General features: G+C 30.0%; 3 protein-coding genes, 1 long non-coding RNA gene and 1 pseudogene across 5 annotated transcripts; 3 read left to right on the forward strand and 2 right to left on the reverse strand.

The window, feature by feature from the left end:
* On the forward strand, positions 1–1,297 carry LOC133677615 (short chain aldehyde dehydrogenase 1-like). The gene is made up of 2 exons (XM_062099718.1): positions 1–190; positions 291–1,297. The coding sequence occupies exons 1-2, from the start codon at positions 153–155 to the stop codon at positions 1,090–1,092; spliced, it is 840 nt and encodes a 279-aa protein (XP_061955702.1). The 5' UTR covers positions 1–152; the 3' UTR covers positions 1,093–1,297.
* Positions 1,298–6,018: 4,721 nt separating this feature from the next.
* LOC133676596 (short chain aldehyde dehydrogenase 1-like) lies at positions 6,019–7,362 on the forward strand. 2 transcript variants are annotated; one of them, XM_062098289.1, is made up of 2 exons: positions 6,019–6,194; positions 6,411–7,362. In XM_062098289.1, exons 1-2 carry the CDS (start codon positions 6,157–6,159, stop codon positions 7,210–7,212), a joined length of 840 nt encoding a protein of 279 aa, XP_061954273.1. In that variant the 5' UTR covers positions 6,019–6,156; the 3' UTR covers positions 7,213–7,362. The 2 variants fall into 2 exon arrangements, with proteins under 2 accessions (XP_061954273.1, XP_061954271.1); XM_062098287.1 differs by lacking the exon at positions 6,019–6,194 and adding an exon at positions 6,206–6,321.
* An 8,104-nt stretch (positions 7,363–15,466) lies between these two features.
* LOC133677556 (small ribosomal subunit protein eS17w-like) lies at positions 15,467–16,054 on the reverse strand (annotated as a pseudogene).
* Positions 16,055–16,377: 323 nt separating this feature from the next.
* LOC133676488 (short chain aldehyde dehydrogenase 1-like) lies at positions 16,378–17,490 on the reverse strand. Its single transcript, XM_062098158.1, has 2 exons — positions 17,389–17,490; positions 16,378–17,183 (listed from the first exon to the last, which is right to left on the reverse strand). Exons 1-2 carry the CDS (start codon positions 17,427–17,429, stop codon positions 16,379–16,381), a joined length of 846 nt encoding a protein of 281 aa, XP_061954142.1. The 5' UTR covers positions 17,430–17,490; the 3' UTR covers position 16,378.
* Positions 17,491–18,030: 540 nt separating this feature from the next.
* Positions 18,031–18,904, forward strand: LOC133676476 (uncharacterized). The gene is made up of 2 exons (XR_009835615.1): positions 18,031–18,193; positions 18,612–18,904. It is a non-coding gene; the product is annotated as an uncharacterized LOC133676476 (long non-coding RNA).
* The last annotated feature ends 5,054 nt before the right edge of the window (positions 18,905–23,958 follow it).

Genomic DNA, 23,958 nt, shown 5'->3' on the forward strand with positions numbered 1-23,958 from the left:
CCCTATAAATAATTTACATCTCTCTTCTCTCTTTAAGCTATAAGATTAATTAAATAGTTTGTTTTCTTTTCTTTTCTGTATCAAGTCTGCTCAAACAAGAGCAATACATCTCTACGTTTTAATCCTTTATTTCTCACTAATCTTGCTGAAAGATGAGTTCCAATCCTTCAGCATCTCCCATCAGCAAAAGGTAAAATGAGTCGTAAGCTCAACATTCAACTTTCAGTTCATTATATTAATTCATTCTTTCTTCTTTTTTTCTAATCGTTAGAGTTACCTGTAAATTTCAGGCTAGAAGGCAAGGTGGCATTGATAACTGGTGGAGCTAGTGGCATAGGTGAGTGCACAGCAAGGCTATTTGTTCAACACGGTTCCAAGGTCCTTATTGCGGATGTTCAAGACGATCTCGGCCGTGCTCTCTGCCAAGAATACGGCTCTGAGGAAATCATCTCTTATGTCCACTGCAATGTAACAGTCGATTCTGATGTCCAAAATGCGGTTGATACAGCTGTTTCCAGGTACGGTAAGCTAGACATCATGTTCAACAATGCTGGAATTTCAGGCAACACCAAATCATCTATCTTGAATTCTGATAATGAAGACTTTATGAGAGTCCTTAATATCAATGTCTATGGTGGATTCTTGGGTGCCAAACATGCTGCGAGGGTGATGATTCCAGCTAAGAAAGGGTGCATCCTTTTCACTGCAAGTGTGGCTTCAGTTCTATACGGTGAATTGGCACACGCATATACAGCATCGAAGAATGCTATTGTAGGGTTGGCGAAGAACTTGAGTGTGGACTTAGGCCAACATGGGATAAGAGTTAATAGTATTTCTCCCACTGCTGTTGCTACCCCAATGCTTACAGATGCTTTGAGAATGACAAAGGAGGCTGCAGAGAAATTTGTTGCATCAGCAGCCAACTTAAAAGAAGCGGTATTGGAACCAGAAGACGTTGCACAAGCAGCCTTATATCTAGCTAGTGATGACTCCAAGTACGTGAGTGGGGTCAACTTGGTGATCGATGGAGGCTATAACCTTACCAATCCCTCTCTTGCCATGGCAATGAAAAGCTTGTTTTCCAAAGTTTAAATGGAGAACATTGCTTGCTATTTTGGCATTCAAATCGATTGCGTGTTTCGGTTTTTCTGTGAGCTGTTCCAATTTATATGAGTTGGGCTTAACTTGTATTTCAATGCAACTGTATTTGGTCTCGATAATATAAAATGATGCAAACTAATGTAATAATGACTTTTCAAGTAGATCAATAATTTCATATTTTAGAGATTCTGTTTTATATGGATTTTCATAGGAATTAATTTATAAGGAATGTTAGGATGATTCTTATTTCATAATAATTTTAGAATTAAAACTAAAAACAATTTATAAGGAATGTTAGGAGATGGTTAAAACAGGTAAATATTTGTCCAATATATACGATGACAAACTGCCGAAGAAATCAGATTAAAAGGATATGTAACTATCTAGTGAATTAGTAATGATATTATAGAAGAATGGATATGTTATTTATATAGAGTTGCTATGTGATGAATATATTGTATTTAGATGATGTGAGTGTTTGATTTAAAGAAAATAAATATTGTTAAGTCAACTATATATATATATATATATATATATATATATATATATATATATATATATATATATAAGAAAAGTGAAATAAATCCTTGTGAGGTAAAATGATAGAATGAATATGAAGTTTAAAGGAACAAGATATGAAAAGGTTAGAATGAACCTATGAATTCAAAGTTTTAAATTTTTTTTATAATTAAGATAAGCTATAACTAGATTATAAAACTAAGAGTTGCTATGTGGTGACAATGATGACTAAATACTATAATAATAGAAAGAGAATTTATCATAAGATAAGATAATGAGATTATTTTTGGTAGTTTACGTGAGTGGGGTCAACTTGGTGATCGATGGAGGCTATAACCTTACCAATCCCTCACTTGCCATGGCAATGAAAAGCTTGTTTTCCAAAGTTTAAATGGAGAACATTGCTTGCTATTTTGGCATTCAAATCGATTGCTCTGTGAGCTGTTCCAATTTATATGAGTTGGGCTTAACTTGTATTTCAATGCAACTGTATTTGGTCTCGGTACAGCTTAGGAACTGGCTTGTCCTTTGTGATTTGTTTTTCTTTTTTTATTGTATCATCCTCCTCTGCGTTGCTGTACTCCTTGGACTCAGTCCCTTTATCAATTAAATATATTCCGGGAAAATAAATAAATTAAAAAGGCACATGAGATATCAATAAAGGTGATGCAAGTGGTGAGAGCAGATTATTTCTAATAACGAAAACGAAGAGATCGATTGAAGTTTCAATGATTATAAAAGTTTTATATACTTTTCATGAAGAAGCTGTCGAGGGACGCCTCCTCTTCTTTCTTTCCCCACGGGTCCCTTCTTCCGTATAAAATCCAACCGACAATGTAGCATTGAGACATAGCTCAATAGGATAAGAATCTCGACGGCTTTTTTTTACCTCGGATAACTATTATGGGTTCTAATTCTATGATAAAATCATTAAAAATCTTAGATTCATCATAGAAAATAGTTTATTAATTTAATTAAGGATGCTTTCTTTTATCATCACATACCGTATGACCATTAATTTTATGGTGTTAATTTCGTCAATTGTCAATTAAACATACATTTCTTAATATGTTCTTTTAGATTAGAAGGTGGTGAAGTTGTGAAAACTTCATATTTTAATTTGGGCTTTTCATGGCTTTGTTTGGGTTGAAGTTGGAAGAAGTGAACATCTAATATATATTTAAGTTAGTAAATTATTAAAGAGAAATAATATAGAAAGTAAGTGAAGAACATATAGTTGTTTTTTTTTTTAGTGAACTTGTGTTCTATGTGATTTTATTGAATGAACTTATTTTTAAATGTTGTTTACCTAATGCTTCAAGGTATTTATAAACCTCGATTACAATATTTGACTTGTGTGCAAAAAATTAATATGCATTATTATTATTATATATATATATATATATATATATATATATCAAATAAATATACAATCTACAGTCTTAGGTCATATCTTGACCTTTTTATGATAAGATATTGTTACCTTTGCAAGAAACCCCTACACTTTGAGGTATTGTAGGAAGGTCTTCTATCTTTTCACAATTCATATGGTGTCTTATCTAGCTTTTTATTGGGTAATTTGTTAAGTATATAACTGATAGTTAAAATTGGTCCTCCACAAGTTCTAAGATGCTCTTCAACTTATAAATATGACATTCATCATTTTTTTAATGTTCAATTCTTACGTTTCACAATGCCATTTTATTACGGGGAATAAAAAGCAATAGTTTGGAGGATAATACTATGTTGGGAATATAATTCACCAAATGATGCTTCTTATTCTTCACCTTTATCACTTCTTATTACCTTTATTTTTTTTGTTAAGTTGATTTTCAATTTCATTCTTGTAATGTTTAAAAATTTCAAGAGTTTCTTATTCTTCACCTTTATCACTTCTTATTACCTTTATTTTTTTTGTTAAGTTGATTTTCAATTTCATTCTTGTAATGTTTAAAAATTTCAAGAGTTTCATCATTACTTCTAAACAAATTAAATAGATATAACAATGCCTTGTGTAATAATTTATAAAAGTAATATAATATCTTTTTTGTCACTTTTAGTTTGCACAAATTTTAAATCACTAATATCTGAGTGAATTAAGTCTAGAGGTTTACCAACTTTTTTAATTATTTGAAAATAAAGTTTTGAGAATTTTGATTTTACACAAATTTCACACTTATGATTTTTCTCAAAAATCATACTTGATAATAATTCATATTTTATTAACCTTTGTATAGTATTATGACTTAACCTATCATGCCAATTGCCACACATCATAAGACTCAAGCAAATACGAAAGAGAGATAATCTTATTATTATTATCATCAATGATTACAATGGTCATTCATTCATTTGAAAGCGGTTATCATAATGATTCATTTTTTTCTATAAACATATCATTCTTAAAGAGTATAAATGTATCATTCACAAACATTATCTTTAAATGATTTTTGCTCAACAATGAGTCAGACATTAAGTTCTTCGTAATATTAGCAACATGTTGTACATTGTTGAGAGTGAGAAGTTTTCCAGATGTCATATTCAGTTTGATCTTTTTAACACCTAATACCTTGGAGGTTGATGAGTTTTCCATGTATACGTTTTCTCCATCCATTTATTTGTAAGAAGAAAACTTCCTCTTCTCAGTGCATACATGTCTTGTAGCACTAGTATCAACCCATCACTGCTCAGGATTGTATAATCAGGTTGACTTTAAAAATAACAAACATATTCATTTCTAAAACTTCATCAATGAGGTAATCAACCTCATTGATATTGGCTTCAACAAACATTTCTTTTTTTGGATAGCTTTACACATCATATTATGTATTATTTAGTCAATTCAAAATGTAATTTTTTTAACGCATGAAATCATTATGATTCTATACGTCCAAAGCTAACATAATAATAAAATTAAATTTATTATTTGACAACTTTAACAATTTTTCTACAAGAACTTAACAAGTTCGAGGTGAGCACATAAATCAACATTTTATATTGTTACCATTTAAAGTTTAATCCATTGAAGTTTTTAAGTTTTCATTATGCATCATAAAAAGTGATAGTGGAATCCTTACTACTAAAGTAGTACTTGCCAAAGCAAAATTGGTTGGAAAAACCAATTCTCAAGTTAAAACATGATATAAATTATAAAAATAATAGCTAATAATACTTATAAATAAATATTTCAGCTCCAAAAAAACAAGTAAAATAATATAAAACTTGAAATTAAGCAACTCGATAAATAAAAATATTTAAATTATACAAGATAAACATAAAACACTTTTGTTTATTATAGTTCAAATTAAACATGCATTATGTCAAAACATTATGTTAAACAAGAATGATAAAATGCATGATTATACCAACAAGTTTGCAAGTAACATGTATAAACTAAATAAAGATATAAACACGGTTTATAAAAACTTAGTTCATAAAATATATCATGCAACAACTCAAAGAAATTCAAATAAATTGCATGAATTACAATTTTAGAAGATAAATTATAACTTTATAATAAAGATATATATAAAAGCTTCTACAATTAAATAAAGAAAATAAAAAACATAAAGCTATAAGCGAACTAAAAAGTTATAAATTAAAACATACAGTATTGAAATAAATCTATATGACTAATATTATAATTTTTCCCACATGATAAACCAAACAAAGTCTAATATATATAAAAATAAATCCTTAAGATTATAGATCAAAGTTTGTAAATAAATCTTTAGTATGCCTCCCAATATTTCAGCAATACCACTTTGGTTAATATGTTCTTCTAAACCAAGGTTTTTGCACTAAAGAATATGAAACTCAAATTAATATATCTCAACAATATGAATTTAAACTCTAGATTTGAAAGAAAAATCAAAGTATAAAATGAAAATAAAACACTAAAATATGAGGTGATGATGAGTGTGTAAAAATATAAAAAAACTGAAGTACTAAACTCTTTCTCCATCCTCTTTTTTTATAATGAATTTTAAAAGTTAAAAGGTTGAATAATTAATAAGAATTAACTCTCATCATTATCAATTATTGATTAACCACTATAAATTAAGAATTAAATTTAAAAAATCTAAAAATTAAAAAAATTAAGAATTCTTTAAGATTAATTTTTTATTCATCTATAATTTATTAAATTATAAGAAATAAATTTTCAACATTATATCTGATTTTGTCCCTGGCATTAGTGTTGCAATCCAAATAAAAGGTCACCTCGTTTACAGCACCTAATGTTATTGAAGCAGGTGCTTAATCACGTATTTTATTGCCTTCTTGTTTGTAGTAGGAAGACTGTAGCTACATAGAAATTCTAATGCGGTCAGGCCTGCAACATGGCAATACTGTCAGCAAAAGCTGTGAACGCTTGTGTTACTAAGTTTCGATGTCTCCAACAAGCATCTTCAGAACTTTTGTTTCATCATGCGGTATAGTTTTTGCCCTTTAAAGATGCAATGAACTACCAAGAAGAAGGATAGGGATTGTTTTTTCCTTTCTCATTTTCGTCATTTCCAATCATATTAAGAGAAAATGAATTCGGATTCCTCAGTGACGCTAGCCACCAAGAGGTAAAATGACTTGTAAAGTACTTCAAAGTTCATTCAATCTGTATGGCTATCTATAAAAAATGCTGCAAATAAAGGCTGTGATCACCAAAAGGGGATTAAGTTATCGGTGGTTCGGTCTCGGTTTATGGTATTTAGTTTCAATTTCCTACATCGAAATCAGTACACCTAAAAGTTAAGTTAAATTTTTTTCTTAATATTGTTTCTTATGAATCACAGGCTGGAAGGGAAGGTGGCACTAATAACTGGTGGTGCTAGTGGCATAGGCGAGTGCAGTGCAAGGCTGTTCGTTCAACATGGTGCAAAGGTTCTGATTGCAGATATTCAAGATGACCTTGGTGAAGCACTTTGCAAGAGCCTTGGTTCCCAAGAATCCATATCGTACATCCATTGCGATGTTACATGTGATTCTGATGTCAAAAATGCTGTAGACATGGCTGTCTCCAAATATGGAAAGCTTGACATCATGTTCAACAATGCAAGGATAGTAGGAACCTGCAAGGCTCCGAGGATCTTAGCTGTAGAAATCGAAGATTTCAAGAGAGTGCTTGATGTCAATTTAATTGGTGCTTTCTTGGGGGCTAAACATGCAGCTAGGGTCATGATACCAGCAAAGAAAGGTTGCATTCTCTTCACTGAAAGTTTGGTTACAGTATCTTGTTGTTCATCTCCACATGCTTATGCCGCATCAAAGCACGCGGTTGTCGGGCTTGCCAAGAACTTGGCTGTAGAATTGGGACAGCACGGAATCAGGGTCAATTGCATATCTCCTTTTACCATTGCAACCCCAATGGTAATAGAATCTATGGGTATAGAAAAGAGGAAGTTCGAGGAGTTTCTTTCTTCATCATCAGCCATCTTGAAAGAGACACTATTGGAACCAGAAGATTTTGCAAATGCGGCAATTTATCTGGCAAGTGATGAATCCAAGTATACAAGTGGGATTAATTTGGTGATTGATGGAGGCTACAGTTTGACAAATCCTACTCTCCCTGTAGCTTTGAGAAGCCTATTTTCTTAAAGCACACAGTATACTATTCTTATTTAATTCTTTTTTTTTTTTTCTGAGAAAGCCAATAAGACTTCTTTTCATTGGTCATAATTGTGACTTCTTTAAAATATTACCATGTAAAATAAACAGATAATATAAAATGATGCAAACTAATGTAATAATGACTTTTCAAGTAGATCAATAATTTCATATTTTAGAGATTCTGTTTTATATGGATTTTCATAGGAATTAATTTATAAGGAATGTTAGGATGATTCTTATTTCATAATAATTTTAGAATTAAAACTAATAACAATTTATAAGGAATGTTAAGAATGGTTAAAACAGGTAAATATTTGTCTAATATGTACGATGACAAACTGCCGAAGAAACCAGATTAAAAGGATATGTAACTAACTAGTGAATTAGTAATGATATTATAGAAGAATGGATATGTTATTTATATAGAGTTGCTATGTGGTGAATCTAGTGTATTTAGATGATGTGAGTGTTTGATTTAAGAAAATAAATATTGTTAAGTCATATATATATATATATATATAATCTCATTATCTTATCTTATGATAAATTCTCTTTCTATCATTATAGTATTTAGTAATCATTGTCACCACATAGCAACTCTTAGTTTTATAATCTAGTTATAGCTTATCTTAATTTTAAAAAAAAAAACTATGAATTCATAGTTTCATTCTATTCTAATCTTTTCATATCTTTTTCCTTTAAACTTCATATTCATTCTATCATTTTACCTCACAACCATATTGGATTTATTTCACTTTTCTTTATATATATATATATATATATATATATATATATATATATATAACATCAATGAGATTATATATTATCATAAGATAAGATAATGAGATTATAAAACTAAGAGTTGCTATCTAGTGACAATGATGACTAAATACTATAATGATAGACAGAGAATTTATCATAAGATAAGATAATGTGCATATATATATATATAACATCAAAAATTGATATAGGTGTGATGTATTTGCTATAAGGTTAAATAAATTGATTATACTTGTATAATTATTAAACAATAGTAACTATTATGATACGAAGATGTAATAGAACTTATATGTATTACATGTATTTTCTTGAAAATATAATATATATTATTCATCAATGATAAACAAGCCATTCAGTTTTTCAGGTTGAATGGATCATTATATTTATCTAAGAGATATTTGAGAATGATTTATATGTATATAATTTTTAAAAGTGTTGTAAATAAATTAATGTGAAATTATGAATTTTGTATTATTTACACCATTGATAAGTTATTAGATGGTTAGTTAATGATATCTATATAAAAAAAATTATCTGACTTTTTACATGCAAGATTGTAGGAAAGAAGTGTAATTGCATTGGAAAACACACGGGGCGTTACATATTTTGCTTCCAATCTAATAATCCGAGTCACGGGTTTGAAAAGTTAATGCTGATTGACATCCTTATCTTCTCATTTTCTTTTCTGATTTCATCGTTCGATATATTTTTTTTTAAAGATTAGCTTTATGGTTTTCTTCAAAACATAATTTCTATTGTATTATTCCAGTCTCATTATTTGGACCATAAGTTTTACAAGTTAACCTAAGTTGGCTCACCTCTAATTACCCAAATTGCATGTCTACTATGCTAAGTCAGGTTGAATTGGGTTATTTTTTTTCATTTTGTTTTATCAAATTTTGGTTAATATAAAATAAAAACTTTTTATGCAAGATCAAACATATTAGAAATATTATTTCAAAATAAATATTTTTTATAAAATAAAACTCATCTATATAAAATAAAGAAATTCTCTAAAAATTAAATACAAACATAACAGTTTTTTTAAAAAAAATCTATTAAAAAAAGGCCTGAAAACCTTTAGTCTATATCATAAGCTTAAGATAAACTGATAGAAATAAAATTTAAGATAATCACAATACCAATCTTTGTTTTTTTAAATAATGTAGAAATGATGAAATCATAAAAGAAAATAAGAAAAAAAAGATGTTGAATTGCATTAACTCTTCAAACTCGTTACCCATGTCATTAGATTGGAAGGACCACAAATAGAAAAAAAAACTATGAAGCCTAATCCTTAACAAATCAAATGTTAAATGATGAAATCGAAAAAATATCGATTACAAAAAAAATTTGAATCAAAAGAATGAGGAAGAAAATTCAAATAAGAAATAAATTAGAGGGCATAAAAGAATTTTAAATTGAAGGGTTAAATTGAAAAGAAAAAATCTTTAACAAAAGGAAAAAAAATCAGAAGAATAAGGACCAAATTGAAAAAAAATATGAAAAATTAATTTAAGGAAAAAATTGAAATTATAAAAAACTTTTATAAAAGGGCCCAATACAAAAATAAATAATAAAAACATAAGAACTAAAATTGAAAAATTAAAAGAAAATAGGAAAAGCGTCTACATGCCTTGCTATTTGTCTTTTCTAAGGGTAACAATGTATTTTTACTGTATTCTAAAAGTGTAAAACCAAAAAACATTTGGTCAACAACTCTAATTTTTTTTACCCTAAGGGTAAATAAGTATTTTTATTGTTTTAAAGTTTTTGAAAAGACCAATTAACCATTGGTCAATAATTCTAAATTTTGTTGATCTTAAGGCTAAATATGTTATTTCAATATGCAAAAAATTTGGAAAAGACTACAATACCCCAAAAAAAATCTTTTAATAACCAATGGATCTTTGGAAAAAAACCAAATTATCCCTAAAACCAGGGCTCTTATTTTGTCCACTTGAGAGCAAAATGATAATTTCACTACAAGAATCCATAACAAATTGTGTCTAGTGCTACGATGAGAAATCCACACTTTATATCTCTTATTTATAATAAAAAAACTAATGCTAGCTGTCAAAATCAATACCCCAACGATTCTAAACAAAGTGGCATACAATAAATGATTTAGCCATATTTTCATATAAAAAACTGCACCTTAATAAAAAAGAAATAAAATGAGCCAATACACTTGAAATCATAGTTATTAAACCCAACTAGGAGCTGACTGAGCCAAGTGTTCAGGTCCCAAGTCACACAGTTTGATATGATTAATCTGTAAAAAAAATATAAAATTATGCTTAGAGGTTTTAATATTCCACTTGAATTTTTTTAAAAACAATGCATGTAGATATAGGCTACAAAAAATGAGACAAGAAGTATAATATATTTATCTCAGATCAAAAGATTAATAAACAATTCATTCGAATGTAAACTATATAAAAAAATGAGGCATGAAGTATAGTATAGTTATACCACATTGAAAAATTAAAAAATAATTTATATATAGACAAACTATAAAAAATATATGATGTTAAGTATTCATATATTAATATAATATTTTTATGATTTATTAAAAAAATATTAAAAAAATTAAAAAAAACAAATAAGGTCCCACTTGGGTTTTGGATTGACTTGGTTAGTCATCCAAGTTTAACCAGGTAAATTGCATCTTTAAATTTATGTGATTTGAAGCTCTGTTAAAATCTTGGATCATCTAGGTTCTACATTAATCTACTAGATCGAACCATATTTCATAAATATTATGGAAATTAGAATAAATCCCTATAGCCAAAATAAATAGCAAACCATTCCTAACAATGATGCAATGATGCATGAAAGCATTTTGAAATCTTAAAACCAAGAAAGAGTTTTGTCTACATAAAACAAAGATTTCTCTACACCAATCACCATGGCATACACTCAAATTACTTCATTGAACACAAAACAAACCTACAATTATCTCCCTTCCAAACCAAAATTACCAATAACAAATAACAAATCTAATAATACAAAACATCTATTAGAAATGTAACAATGGTTACTCATCAACCAAAAAGTCAACAAAGAAAAAAAACTAATTTCAAATAAAAAATATTAAAGTAAAAAATGATAGTACCAAGGTCTTTCCACCAACCTTAAAAACGCTAATAAGACCAAAATCTCCCTAACTAAACCAAATAAAACAAAAACATAAGATCTCTTAATTTTGAAATTACTAATTTATTGGCACACGCTCCGCAGTAAGTCAATATTAATTGTTTTTAAAATATAAAAAAATATTAAAAGTATGGAGAATTTTTTAATAATATTATTAAAAATGATCACATGAGTTAATTTTTAAACCTCCACTCAACTCTTTTCTAGACTCAAGTAACGTGGGTTTGACAGTCATGCTAGACCCAAGCATCTTAGGTCTCGAGCTACGCCAAACTCAAGCGCCATGAGCATGACAGCAGAGCAAGACCCAAGCACTTTGGGCGTGGCAACCATGCCAGACCCAAGTGCTTGGGTCTGGTGTAAAACCTCGGGTAATATAATTGATAATAATAAAAGTCAAGATTATGAAAAATGAGGGAAAGAGATAAATTAAATTATAAGAATGATGATAGATTCGAGAATCTGAAATAAAATGTTTTATATGGGTGTTAAAGATAAAAATAAATAAATAAATAAACAAAGAAATACGAATAAAATTTTTATGGAAATGAATTTCACGAAACTAAAAGTACCAGCGAGTAACCTAGTGATCTTCGAAATAGCTCGGATAAAATTTGGTATAAATAGGCGTCATGATTTGGAAAATTTTACCCGAAAATCACGAAAGTTACTATTGAGGGACATACAAGAAATTTGTAAAAGGTTAAATGTATATATATGCGTGTGTGTGCATGCGTGCAAAATGAAAGAGAAAAACAATAAAACAAACTTTATTTTTCAAAGGATAAGGAGAAGGAGAAGCATTCGACCAAAGAGAGGGAAGAAATCAAAGTTAGGGAAAATTTCTCAATTTAAAAGCATTAAAGCTTTGGCTATTGCTTGGTAAGGTGGTTTAACACATTTAAATAAGATTCTTCAAGAATTTATGCTTTGAATTGATTGAACTTTGTGAAATTAAAAATTAGGATTCTTGATAAATTTTTAGGGAAAGTTGCAATTGATTGTGAAATTGTGTTAAGATTATTGAAGTGAGTAGAGAAAGTAAGAAATTATGGTAATTGAAGCAAAATTTCAGGTGTTCTTGAAGAAGGGATTTTTGATAAAATAATAATAATAATAATAATAATTTAATAATTTAATAATTTTGATAAGATGATGGGATTGTATAGAAAAGAGATGAAATTAATGTTAAAAAATGAATAGAACATGAAATTTTTATTTTTTCCTTTAGTTTAAATTTCAGCCAAAAACAAATAAAATTAAAACAACATATAGGTCTTGATTTGAATGATGAAATGAATTGTGTTATAATGTGGGAATTTAAAGAATGGGAAGAAAATTTATGAAAGAAAGAAAGAAATTTTTATGTTTCTCTTTAAATTTATATTTTTGGCAAATGAAAGAATAATTGAAAGAATTTCATTTATTGATTGTGTCAATATGGGAAGTAGAATAATGATATTAGTTAAAATTTGATATAAATTAATAAACTTGATTAAGACGTTTGAGTGAGAAAGAGTATATGTGTGTGTGTGTGTGTGTGTGTGAAAAATGATGTGATATACTTGTCAATCTAGAAGGGGTTGTTAGGCCAACACCGAAGCAGAGAACTTTAACTCGAGCTTAGTCGTCAGGTAATTACACGCTGCCTAAATTTATTATTGGTCAATATGTATTTTTAGCTGATTAATTGTGGTCAATAAATTAGTAATTATTATATTGTTTACTTGAGGAAATAAGATATGTAATGTGATGAACTAATTCCTCGATTAATGGAATTAATGCCCTTGTCAATGGCGCAATAAGGAATTAATTTCCTAGTTAATAAGATTGGTACCTTGGTAAATAGGCAAATCATTGAACTAATTCTGGGATTAATGGAATTAGTGCCCTGATGAATGGACATAATAAGAAATTAATTCATTGGCTAATGGGATTAGTACCCTAGTGAATTGGCAAATTGTTGAACTAATTCCTAATTTGATGGAATTAGTGCCTTGACAAATAGGCGTAATAAACAATTAATTATCTGGTTAATGGGATTAGTACCATAATGAATTAGTGAATTGTTGAACTAATTTTCTAGATTAATGGAATTAGTACTTGTTGAATGGATGGGCAATAAATTAATCACTTATTAGGGGAATTAATGCTCGGGTTGAGGGGCGATAGGAATAATTATATTTTTGGTTGATGCTAAAAAAAATTAAGGATTGTTTTGAAATTTAATTGAAATATATAATACTAGATGAACAAATTAATTTAATGATCTTATGAGTTAATTTAAAAAAAAAGGATAAAAGTAAGAAAGAATTTATTGATATTTTATTTCATTTGTCTAATTGAATTATTTTATTAAATCAATTTTCAAGTGTATCCCCGTAACAGACTGAACAGTAGATTAGTTTTCTTATATTTTGTTGGGTACTATTTTGTAATGAATTAATTTAATATTTTTTTATGTAATATAAATTTTAGAATTTAATGTATCAATAGTTTATCGAAAACCTTTTTTTTTTTGCAGTATAATTTTTATTTTAATTATGAATTTCTTCTTTAATTATGTACTTATTTCAATTATAATTTTGTTAATGGTCCTTATTTGAAAATCTTTAAATTGTGTAATGTACTTCAGTTATAATTTGTAGAATAATTCATTGAATTGCATCTATGTAAATATGTGATATTAAATTGTTTAAATATGTGTGAATTTGATTATTGAGAAATTATGATGTAATGAGAGGAGGAAGTCTTGGATGATAGGACGAGTAGGAAATTTGATTATTGAGAATTGTGAAAAAAGAGTCGATAAATTGGTACTTAAAAATATAAAGGAAATTCTGCCGGATTTTTAATTGATTGTAAGAAAAAAAATTATTCTAATTTTAACTGAATTATTATGTCCTTACTCTTTGTTTTGAACACAAATTTTGGGGTTGTTACATCTGACATGACCTAAACCTGGCAACCATGCTAGACCCATTTGTATTTTTTTTTTAAATATTAGAATTCACTTATAATTGTTTTAAAAATATATTTATTTTGTATTTTCATCTTTGTCTTTTTAACCAAATATATTTTTATCTTTTTTATATTTCTTTCTTTTATTTTGAGACATTAACCACACGTATCTCTAAAATTCACTCAATTTTTTGTTTATTAATCTCTAATTTTAGTGAAGAAATCATCTATAAAATTGCACAAATTAAGATAGTTAAAAAGACATTAAGTCTTTTACATATACAATATTTTCTTTTCCTATAACATAGTGTATCAATTCAAAAGTTCAAAAGTTTTCTCTTATGATCATATATTTCAAATTTTCATATATACTAATAGTTATAATGTAAAATAAACTCCTTATAACAAACTTTGACAATTAATTAAAACATGCAACAACATTTTAAATTTAAAAAAGCATGAACCCTTTAAAACATTATCTAACACTTGGATGAAAACATAAAATTAATATTTTCATCCACAATGCATAAAAAAAAGGAAGTTTATTTTTGAAAAATTGAAATAAATGACTTAGAAGTCAATATTTTTTTTTTCATTCTTTCCTCTTTGAATATAAAAAATTTATAAAATAAGTTGCACAAATAAAAAAGAGTTTACAATTAAGTTTTACTACATATGAATGAAAAATCTTGCTTGAATGAGGTAGTGTTTGTTTTTGAAGTCCAATCATGCTTTTTAAAAATTTTAAATTTTTTACCTCAGACATTTAGGACTGGTGCAGGGGTCTATCAAACCATACCAGACCCAACTTGCGTGGGACTAACAACCATGTCAGACCCAACGTGTTTGGGTAAGGTAAACATGTCAGATTTGACAAACAACAAACAAAGAGGATAATTGTACACTTTAGTTGTCAGGAGAGAGGAAAAAAATGTAAAAAATTGATCATCGACAACAATCCAACCATTCTTTATCTACATGCGTCACACCATGTGAAAGAGGACACAACTGTGTATCCAGTTAAACGACGAATGACTAGATTTGACCACCGGGAAGCGGCATACATGCCTCCTTAATGGCCCGGGCGCCGCTCATTCGCTGAGGCATGAGGAACACGCGCCTGCAACTTTTCAATTAAAAAATAACAAATACATCTTGAAAATACTAAAATGTCTTCCACGGTCCTCTTAATTACATAAAATACCATATAAAAATACTAAAATACCCCCAAAGGCAAAGCTTATTTTTTTTCATTTCTAAGACTAAAAATGTTATTTAACTGTACTAAGGTTAATTTTATAATCTATAGTGATTTCCGCACACAGTATAGCTTTTATCATAATCAACCTCTCCTTGCAAACCCACCAGGACCATCTCTTCCAAACCCGAACTGTGTAGCGGGTATAGCAACGGGTCAACCTGTACAAGCCCAGGAAAACAAGACATACCAAGAGAAGCAAGCATGTCCATGGTCTCCTTATCAACCTCAATCTGATCACTCTTGATGGCAGACACTTCAGGCACAAAGTCCATGCGGCGCTCACGTTCTTCCTCTTGAAGCTTTAGAGAAATCCCTCGGACAGGACCCTTCTGGATTTGTTTCATTAAGTGAGTGGAGAAACCAGCAATCTTGTTGCGAGGACGCTTTGATGGGATGATTGCTACCTCCTCAAGGGCCTTCTTGTTGGTATGGAAATCGAGGGTCATGCGTGAATAGTAGCGTTCTATCACTTGGCGTGAAGATTTCTTCACTACCTCAGTTGACCCCTTGTTATTGTTATTGATTAGATTAGAGGCCATGTAATTGATAGGGATGAAACTTGGCAACCGCGGCCACCTAAACCACCCCATATACCTTTCAATTCTACAATATTGTAGAGAATCCTTGTCTACAAATTGTGTTTTGGCCAGGAATTGGAGTTTATTAAAAGCCAAAAGAATCTCGTGTTGTCTTCAGAGGGGAATCTCTCAATAATTTCCTTTTTTTTTTTTTTTAGAAGCTTAATCTTTATGAGACAAATAAACTCTTAAATAGCATAAAAGATGACAGAACTTTTAGATTTTAATTCTGGGGCACATTTGGATACTGTACAAATCATAATGTCGAAAGAAACAAGAGGGTAATGGAAATAAAAGTAACTCAAACTCGAGACTGACCATCAACAACGTGAAATTATATCATATATATATATATATATATATATATATATATATATATATATATATATATATATAATTACTAGCACTCTCCGGTTCAAGAAAGTAGGCTTTTCACTGCCGATGGCAGTGTTGGATTTATCAAACTATAGCCTCCATCAATCACCAAATTAATCCCACTAACATACTTGGATTCATCGCTTGCCAGATAGACTGCTGCGTTTGCAATATCTTCTGGTTCCAATAACACCTCTTTCAAGATGGCTGATGATGAGGAAATGAACTCCTCCATCTTCCTCTTCTCGATACCCATAAATTCTGTGACCATTGGGGTTGCTGTCGTAAAAGGAGAGATACAATTGACCCTAATTCCGTGCCCTCCCAACTCCACAGCCAAGTTCTTGGCAAGCCCTACCACGGCGTGCTTCGATGCAAAATAAGGATGCGGAGTTGCGCCTGTACAGGTTGCTGTAATCACACTTCCAGTGAATAGAATACACCCTTTCTTGGCAGGTATCATGACCCTAGCAGCATGCTTAGCACCCAAGAATGCACCAAACAAATTGACATCAAGCACTCTCTTGAACTCTTCGTTTTCTACATCTAATATCCTCGGACCCTTACAGGTTCCTATTACCCCTGCATTGTTGAACATGATGTCAAGCTTTCCATATTTGGAGACGGCCATGTCGACAGCATTTTTGACATCAGAATCACATGTTACATCACAATGGATGTAAGAGATGGTCTCTTGAGAGCCGAGGTTTTTGCTTACCATTTCGCCAAGGTCATCTTGAATATCCGCAATGACAACCTTTGCGCCATGTAGAACAAACAGCTTTGCAGTGCACTCGCCTATGCCACTAGCACCACCAGTTATAAGCGCAACCTTTCCTTCTAGCCTGTAATTCATAACAACAAAATCAAGAAAAATAAGTGCCGTGAAATCTTTTAATCAATTAATTTTATTTTCCTAGGAGGTTAATTTAATCTCCCATATCGAATGACTGATATTTTACTCCCTTATAAATCTTAAGGAAAATTTACAGAATTTTCGTTAGATAGGCATACAGATCGAAATGAAATTTGAATTTATAAATTGTATACCTCTTGCTGCAGGCTAGAGTTAACGAGGAATCCGAATCCATTTTCTCCTAATAGTGCTGGAAAATGAATGATAGGATGCTGATTCGATCTTTAAAAGGCAGGAGCTTTATATATAATAAGCAACGAAAATTATTTCTGAAGTTAGCACGTAACATCAGCACATTGGCAGTTTGGCACTCTTTAGTTGACGTTATCGCTTTGTTTGCAGGCGTGACCACATCAGAATTTCACTGTAGCTACAGGTCCTCTCCCTGCCAAGCACAAAAAAAAGAAGAAGAAAAAAACCAATAAATGCAGAGAAATTTAGATTCTTTTGCAAACTCTTATTTATCACTGTGATTGACAATTGCATGCACTGATTAGGTATAGTTGTTTTCCCAATTTCATCATCACTTACGTGGTGTTGAAGCTGATATAGATTATCAGTTTTTTCTTTTTTAAAAAAATAATCAAAACATCTTTAATATTTATATTATTTGACCTGTATTAAGTTATTAACTCATTAAAGTTAGTTAATATAAATATTATAAATAATAATATTAATAATAGATAAGCCTTAGTGGAATGAGATTTTTTAAAATCGTATAAATAGTATTTTTTTACTTCTCTCTCTTCATTTTATTCTCTCTTGCTCTGCATCTACCCTCGTTCTCTCATCTCTTTCCCTCCCCTACAAAGCACAAAACAACCTCTCTTAGTCTTTTTCTTTTAAACTTCAATTTATCCCAAGTAACTGCTCTCTCTTGCACCTGCACAGCTGTATGTGACTGTCCTACTTTCTCAAGTCAATTTTATGCATGATTAGGTTCGTATGAATGATATATAATTTTGCAATTTTTAAATGTCATGCTGGATTTTCTTCTTTGACTCCGACTTTAAAGGTTTATAAATAGCCTAATAATTTGACTATGGAGAGGTTGATTGAAAAGAAAACTACTATAAGTTGTAAGTTTTTTCTAAAAGAGAAAACATGTGATAGCCGGCCTACTAATTTTGACAATGAGAAATTGCCTAGTGATCTTTCAATAATATATTCTTTAAAGTCTACTTTGGTTCATTGTTTCTCCAGCAGAGACTTAGCCTATCTAAGTCTAATCGATGAATAAAGGTAACAAAAAAATGAAATATTGCCTCTAGAACTATATCTAAGTTTGGCAGCACTTTGATTTTAAATCCATTGCTTAGATTTTTGTTAGCTGAATTGGTTTTCTTTTTCTTATCAGGTGGATGGAAAATTATACATATATACTTGGAGTATGTGTCTGGTGCCTCCATCTAAAAACTACTTCAAGAATGTGACCAATTTGGTTAAATAGCTATTCGTAGCTATACTCAACAAATCTTGTGTGAGCTTGCTTATTTGCATGCTAAAAAATATTATCCACGGGTAAGCCTTATTGTTTTGCTATCTCATGGTTTTGATATGGAGCCACAACTTACTCTAATCACTTATAAACATCATCATGCTTTTGTCATAAATTTTAATGATAATTTATAGGGGTGTTCAGGGATATAATCGGTCGAGTTTTGTCCATAATTATCACCAATCCAACTTCTTTTATATATATTTTACAAAGTTTCAACCCGATCCATTCAAAGATTTTTTTTGATAATTTGCAAGCGTACTCATCTACAAAAGCAAGTGTCGACTTTAAATTTTCTATTGTGCTCTTCTAATTTAGGGAAAAAACAGTAGCAAAAACTAGGCATGACTGACCAATTAAAGCACAAGTGTTTATGATCAAGAGAGTAGATAATACAATTTACAACTAAAAGTCGATAAGTTTTTTCTCCAGGGAACAACCAATCCGACTAGAGAGAAGAAGAAAAAAAAAACAAAGGGGAAGAAAAGATCAACTAGGTAATGTTAGGTTTAATGACCCAATCATTTGGGAAGAAAAAAAAAAGAGAAGGGAAAGGAAAGCCTAATCGAATAGGAAGGAAGAGAAAATAAAAGGAAGAGAAGGATAAAGGAAAGAAATAGAAAGAATGGGCTAAAGCCCAATCACCCAACAATTGCCTAACTAGACAACTTATTAGGTTGAATGGCCTAACCGGATATGAAGGAAGATAAAATAAAAGGAAGAGAAGGATATAGGAAAGAAATAGAAAGAAAGGGCCAAAGCCCAATCGCCCAACAATTGCCTAACAAGACAACTTATTAGGTTGAATGGCCTAACCGGAAAGGGAAGAAAGAGAACAAGAAGAGATGGCTTTAAAATTAAAGGAGATATGAGAGAAAAAAGAGAAAAAAAAGATGTCAGAGCTTGATTGAGACTTTGATAGTAATAGCCACTAGACAGGAGGAATCATCTTCACGGGATGAAGCTAATGATACCAAAAAAGATCATTGTTATACATTGGATTTAGCCATACGTACTGCCAAAAAACAACAAGCATTATGCACACAATTGCGCTTGAATGATACCCATCAAACATATATTTCTCCTTATGTTGTTTCAAACCTTGATTTTATATCATATTCCAATTCTGTCCCTGAAAAAGTTTAACTAAGCCTAGTAAGGGTCTAATAGAGGAAAAAAGAAAAGAAAGAAAATGAAATATGAGAAAATGAAAAAGGGCTAACCAAGCCCAATAACACCAAAAAAGCCTATATGCTCTTTATTTACCTATGAAACGATGTCTCTCCATTTAATATACATGGCACGCCAAACAAGGTTAACAGACATAGCATGCTAAATGAGGTTTAGTCGCATATAATCACCAAACAAATTTCTCATCTTACAATTTAATAATATAATGCCCATCTGAATTCTCCAATTTATATGTTGTTAGTTTGATACTCACCTGAATACTTTAACTTTACAAGTTATCAGTGTAACACTTATCTAAAAGCCTTGTCTCACAAGTTAATAGAATGAGATCCTACATAAAAAAAAAATTGTTCTAATAGGCTAATTGCATAGTTATTCATGGTAAAGCATATATTCTCCATAATTATCCTTATGAGTAGGTTTATGACCCTACACCTACAACATAAATACACGTGATCTAAGATATTTAAATACCTAAGGATACCACGTAAAGGGGCTAATGAACAACATATCATAACATCCATCTCTTACCAACTTTCTAGCATTTTACATTTTCCATCTCTTACAAACTCTCTAGCCAACTTTAAAAAACATCAAAGCCTATTAAATAGTTGTGGAAAGACTTAGATTCAATTGAGGTTTTTCCTACTTCATCAAATTGTATAAAATATGTTGACCTCGAGTCACATATTAATATTTTATATATTTTAATGATAACAATTAAATAAAAATTGACTAATAATATGCTTAGATAAGATTAAGTTTAAACATATTTATATAAATATCACATCAACAAGCATGAGATATTGAATAAAAAAAATTAATCAACAAGTCCAAGATACAAAGTAAGTGAAAACTTAGTTTTTAAGTGTTCATTTTAATGTTTAAATATAAATCCTTATATCATATAATAGCATAAATTAAAATGAATGCATACACTCTTCACTCTGTATGCATTTAAAAAAAGATTGATAAAACGATTCTAGGAAATCACCAGGATTAAAACTGATAAATTTGGTATTCTCCATGAACTGTTTGACTGTTTGGTGATACCAAATAAACCGATTGATCACTTGTTCATACGTGATGAATATCTGAGAATTTGGAGGAACCAGTTGACCGATTGATTTGACCAATCTAAACAGGTCGACCGTTTTAGCTGTTAGAGAAACAATAACGAATATAAACAACTAGTTTTTGCTACAAACACACACACACACACACAAATATGATTATCATTTATATAATGAGTGTGATATTTTTTTACTCTTATGCAAGAATATAAAGGTTTTATTGCACAAATATGATTATGACTAATTGATGATTTGAAGTTGTTTTTACACTTGAAATAACTTGTATATGATAAGCTTCAATTGTATTATCTACTCTTTATGAGAGTGTTGCTATATTTCAAACAATTATAATTCTTCAAGAGTTTAAGTGAAAAACTCTTGGTTATTGGTGAGATATATCACTAAGGTAAAAAAAAAAATCTAGATAGATGATATTTCTTCAAGTGGTGAAAAAACACTTAGTGAGGATTCTTTAAGGACATTGTAATCTTTGACTTGGGTTAGTAAAGGATACAACACTTAAAACCGGTTTGGCGCTTGAGTGTGGATGTAGGTTTGTCTAACCACATCAAAACTCAAGTTTGCAATTTCTATCTCTTTATTCTTTACTTCATGCACTTTAATTTTATTGTTGGTTAATTGTATTTGTTGTGTTTGATTGAATCAATTGCAATATTTGTTATTATTATTGGAACACCTAATTCACCTTCTTTAAGTGTTATTGTTGTCTTAATCCTAGAACAACAATTAGTATCAGAGCCTTGTACTCATTTATATAAATCTACTTAAACTTGAGTAGAATGACAACCACTAGTTTTAATGTTAAAAATGAAAGATCATCAACCTCTAGGCCACCTTTCTTTGATGGAAATTATTATGCCTATTGAAAAGTTAGGATGATAATATATCTTAAATCCATTGATTATGATTTATGGTTATCTATAAAAAGTGGACCTTATAACCCTACAAAAAACAAAAATGGCGTCACAATTCCGAATGTTAGGAGTGAGTATACCAATGGTTATAAAAAGTTGCTTTCTATGGATGCTAAAGCTACGAACACTTTGTATTGTGCCTTGAGTAGAAGTGAGTTCAATAAAATATCATCTTATAAAAGTGTTAGGAATATATGACATGCTTTAAAAGTAACTCATGAAGGTACTAATCAAGTTAAAGAATCCTAAATTGATATGCTTGTACATCAATATGAGTTATTCAAAATGCTTCCAAATGAATCCATAAGTAGTATGCTTATTAAAATGACAACTATCACTAATAGTTTGGATGTTCTTGGTAAGACTTATACTAATACCAATATTGCCAAAGACTTGGGAAGCAAAGGTGATGATTGTCGCACGTGGACGTACGGTGTTAAGGGATCGTTTGGAGTCGCCACCTTGTTATTTGGTTCGGGGTCGTTAGGAAACTTGGGTATACTGGTCTTGTCATAGATTCGAGGGTAAGGGACTGATTATGGTTAGGAAAGGTATTGACACCCCTTGCGCACCCTACCTAAGATAAGCTGCTTTATGATTCGAAGTGGTTTAAAGGTTTTGATGGTTTTCTGATCGATACTCTATTTGTAGTTTAGGATTGAGATTCTCTTCTATGAATAAATCCAGTGTTTAAAAATTTATAATGGACTCGTGTACCCAAATAAATTCTTAGAAAAAAGTTCTTCATAATTTGTGTATTACATTGAAAAATACTCTCAATTAAAATTGGTGAACATTTAGAATAAGTCTAAGAATTTTCTAGTTAACTCCGATATTTCAAATATCAGCCTCACTTGTAGATCCAACGTTCTATACCAAGATTTTTAACCATTAATTCTTATAAATTAAAAAATTATGGTTTATTGAAATATTGGTTAAATTCTTTTGAATTTAATAAACTGGTTATTAAATCCTAAAATGCATGCAAATATGTATTTTGAATTTTCATATAAAAATACTGCGCAATATGATTTTCTTTGTATTTTTTAGACACTTGGCCATATGCAACATATAAAACACATCTTTTTATTTTTTACTTGTGATTTTCTTGAGAATAAAAGGAACTGAATTTTAAGAGGAATTTTCCTTAAAAAAAGGCAAAATCCTAAAAAAAAAACTAAAAAAGTTTGTTTTTTTTGTTTTTGTTTTTATGTTGTTTATATATATATATATATATATATATATTTTTCTTTTATCTTTTTTTTTGGAGCCGAGTCAACCCGAACAGTTTGACTCGGTCAGGGTTGACTCTATTGGGGTTGACCCGACCAAGTCAACCTATAAACAAACCGAAGGAAAGAAAAAAAGGGACGAAATAGATCAAATGGGTGAAAAACACAAAAACTCAAAAAATTTCAATCAGAAATGAATCAAAACATAAAATAAAAATAAAATAGATGAATGTTCTTCGTCTCCCATCAAAACATGGTTCTCAATCCAAAATGGATTTCGAACAAAAGAGGGGATGTTTATGTTCATAAACCTCCCTAGATCAAGAATCAAGGGTTCAAAACTCTCGATGATTGACAAAATCACACCATTTTGCCTAAAAAGGAGTTTTGGTTCAAAACCAAAACCCTAGGATTAAACCTGTTAAAACCTGTTATTGATGCTAAAAACTCCCAAATTACTTATCAAAGACGATGAGCGGACCTATCTAAAACAAAAATTAAACCAAACAAGGTTTGAAACTAGCATTTAAGGCAAGATTTAACGCATGAATCTGCCTTAAATGCATAAAAGCTGCCCAAATAGTTGGCATACCAAAATGCACCCATAAAGACCATTTCTAGGCTTTAAAGTGTGCTCTTCATATCCCCACAAACCACATTATTGATAAGGAACATGATTATGGCTAAAGAAACAACATAACAACACAAAAACTAAAAAGTACATTAATTCAAAACCTAAATAACTATCAACTCAAAACAGAAAATGAATCTCATC

This window comes from Populus nigra, chromosome 17 (genome assembly GCF_951802175.1).
Source record: "Populus nigra chromosome 17, ddPopNigr1.1, whole genome shotgun sequence".
Taxonomy (NCBI): Eukaryota; Viridiplantae; Streptophyta; class Magnoliopsida; order Malpighiales; family Salicaceae; genus Populus; species Populus nigra.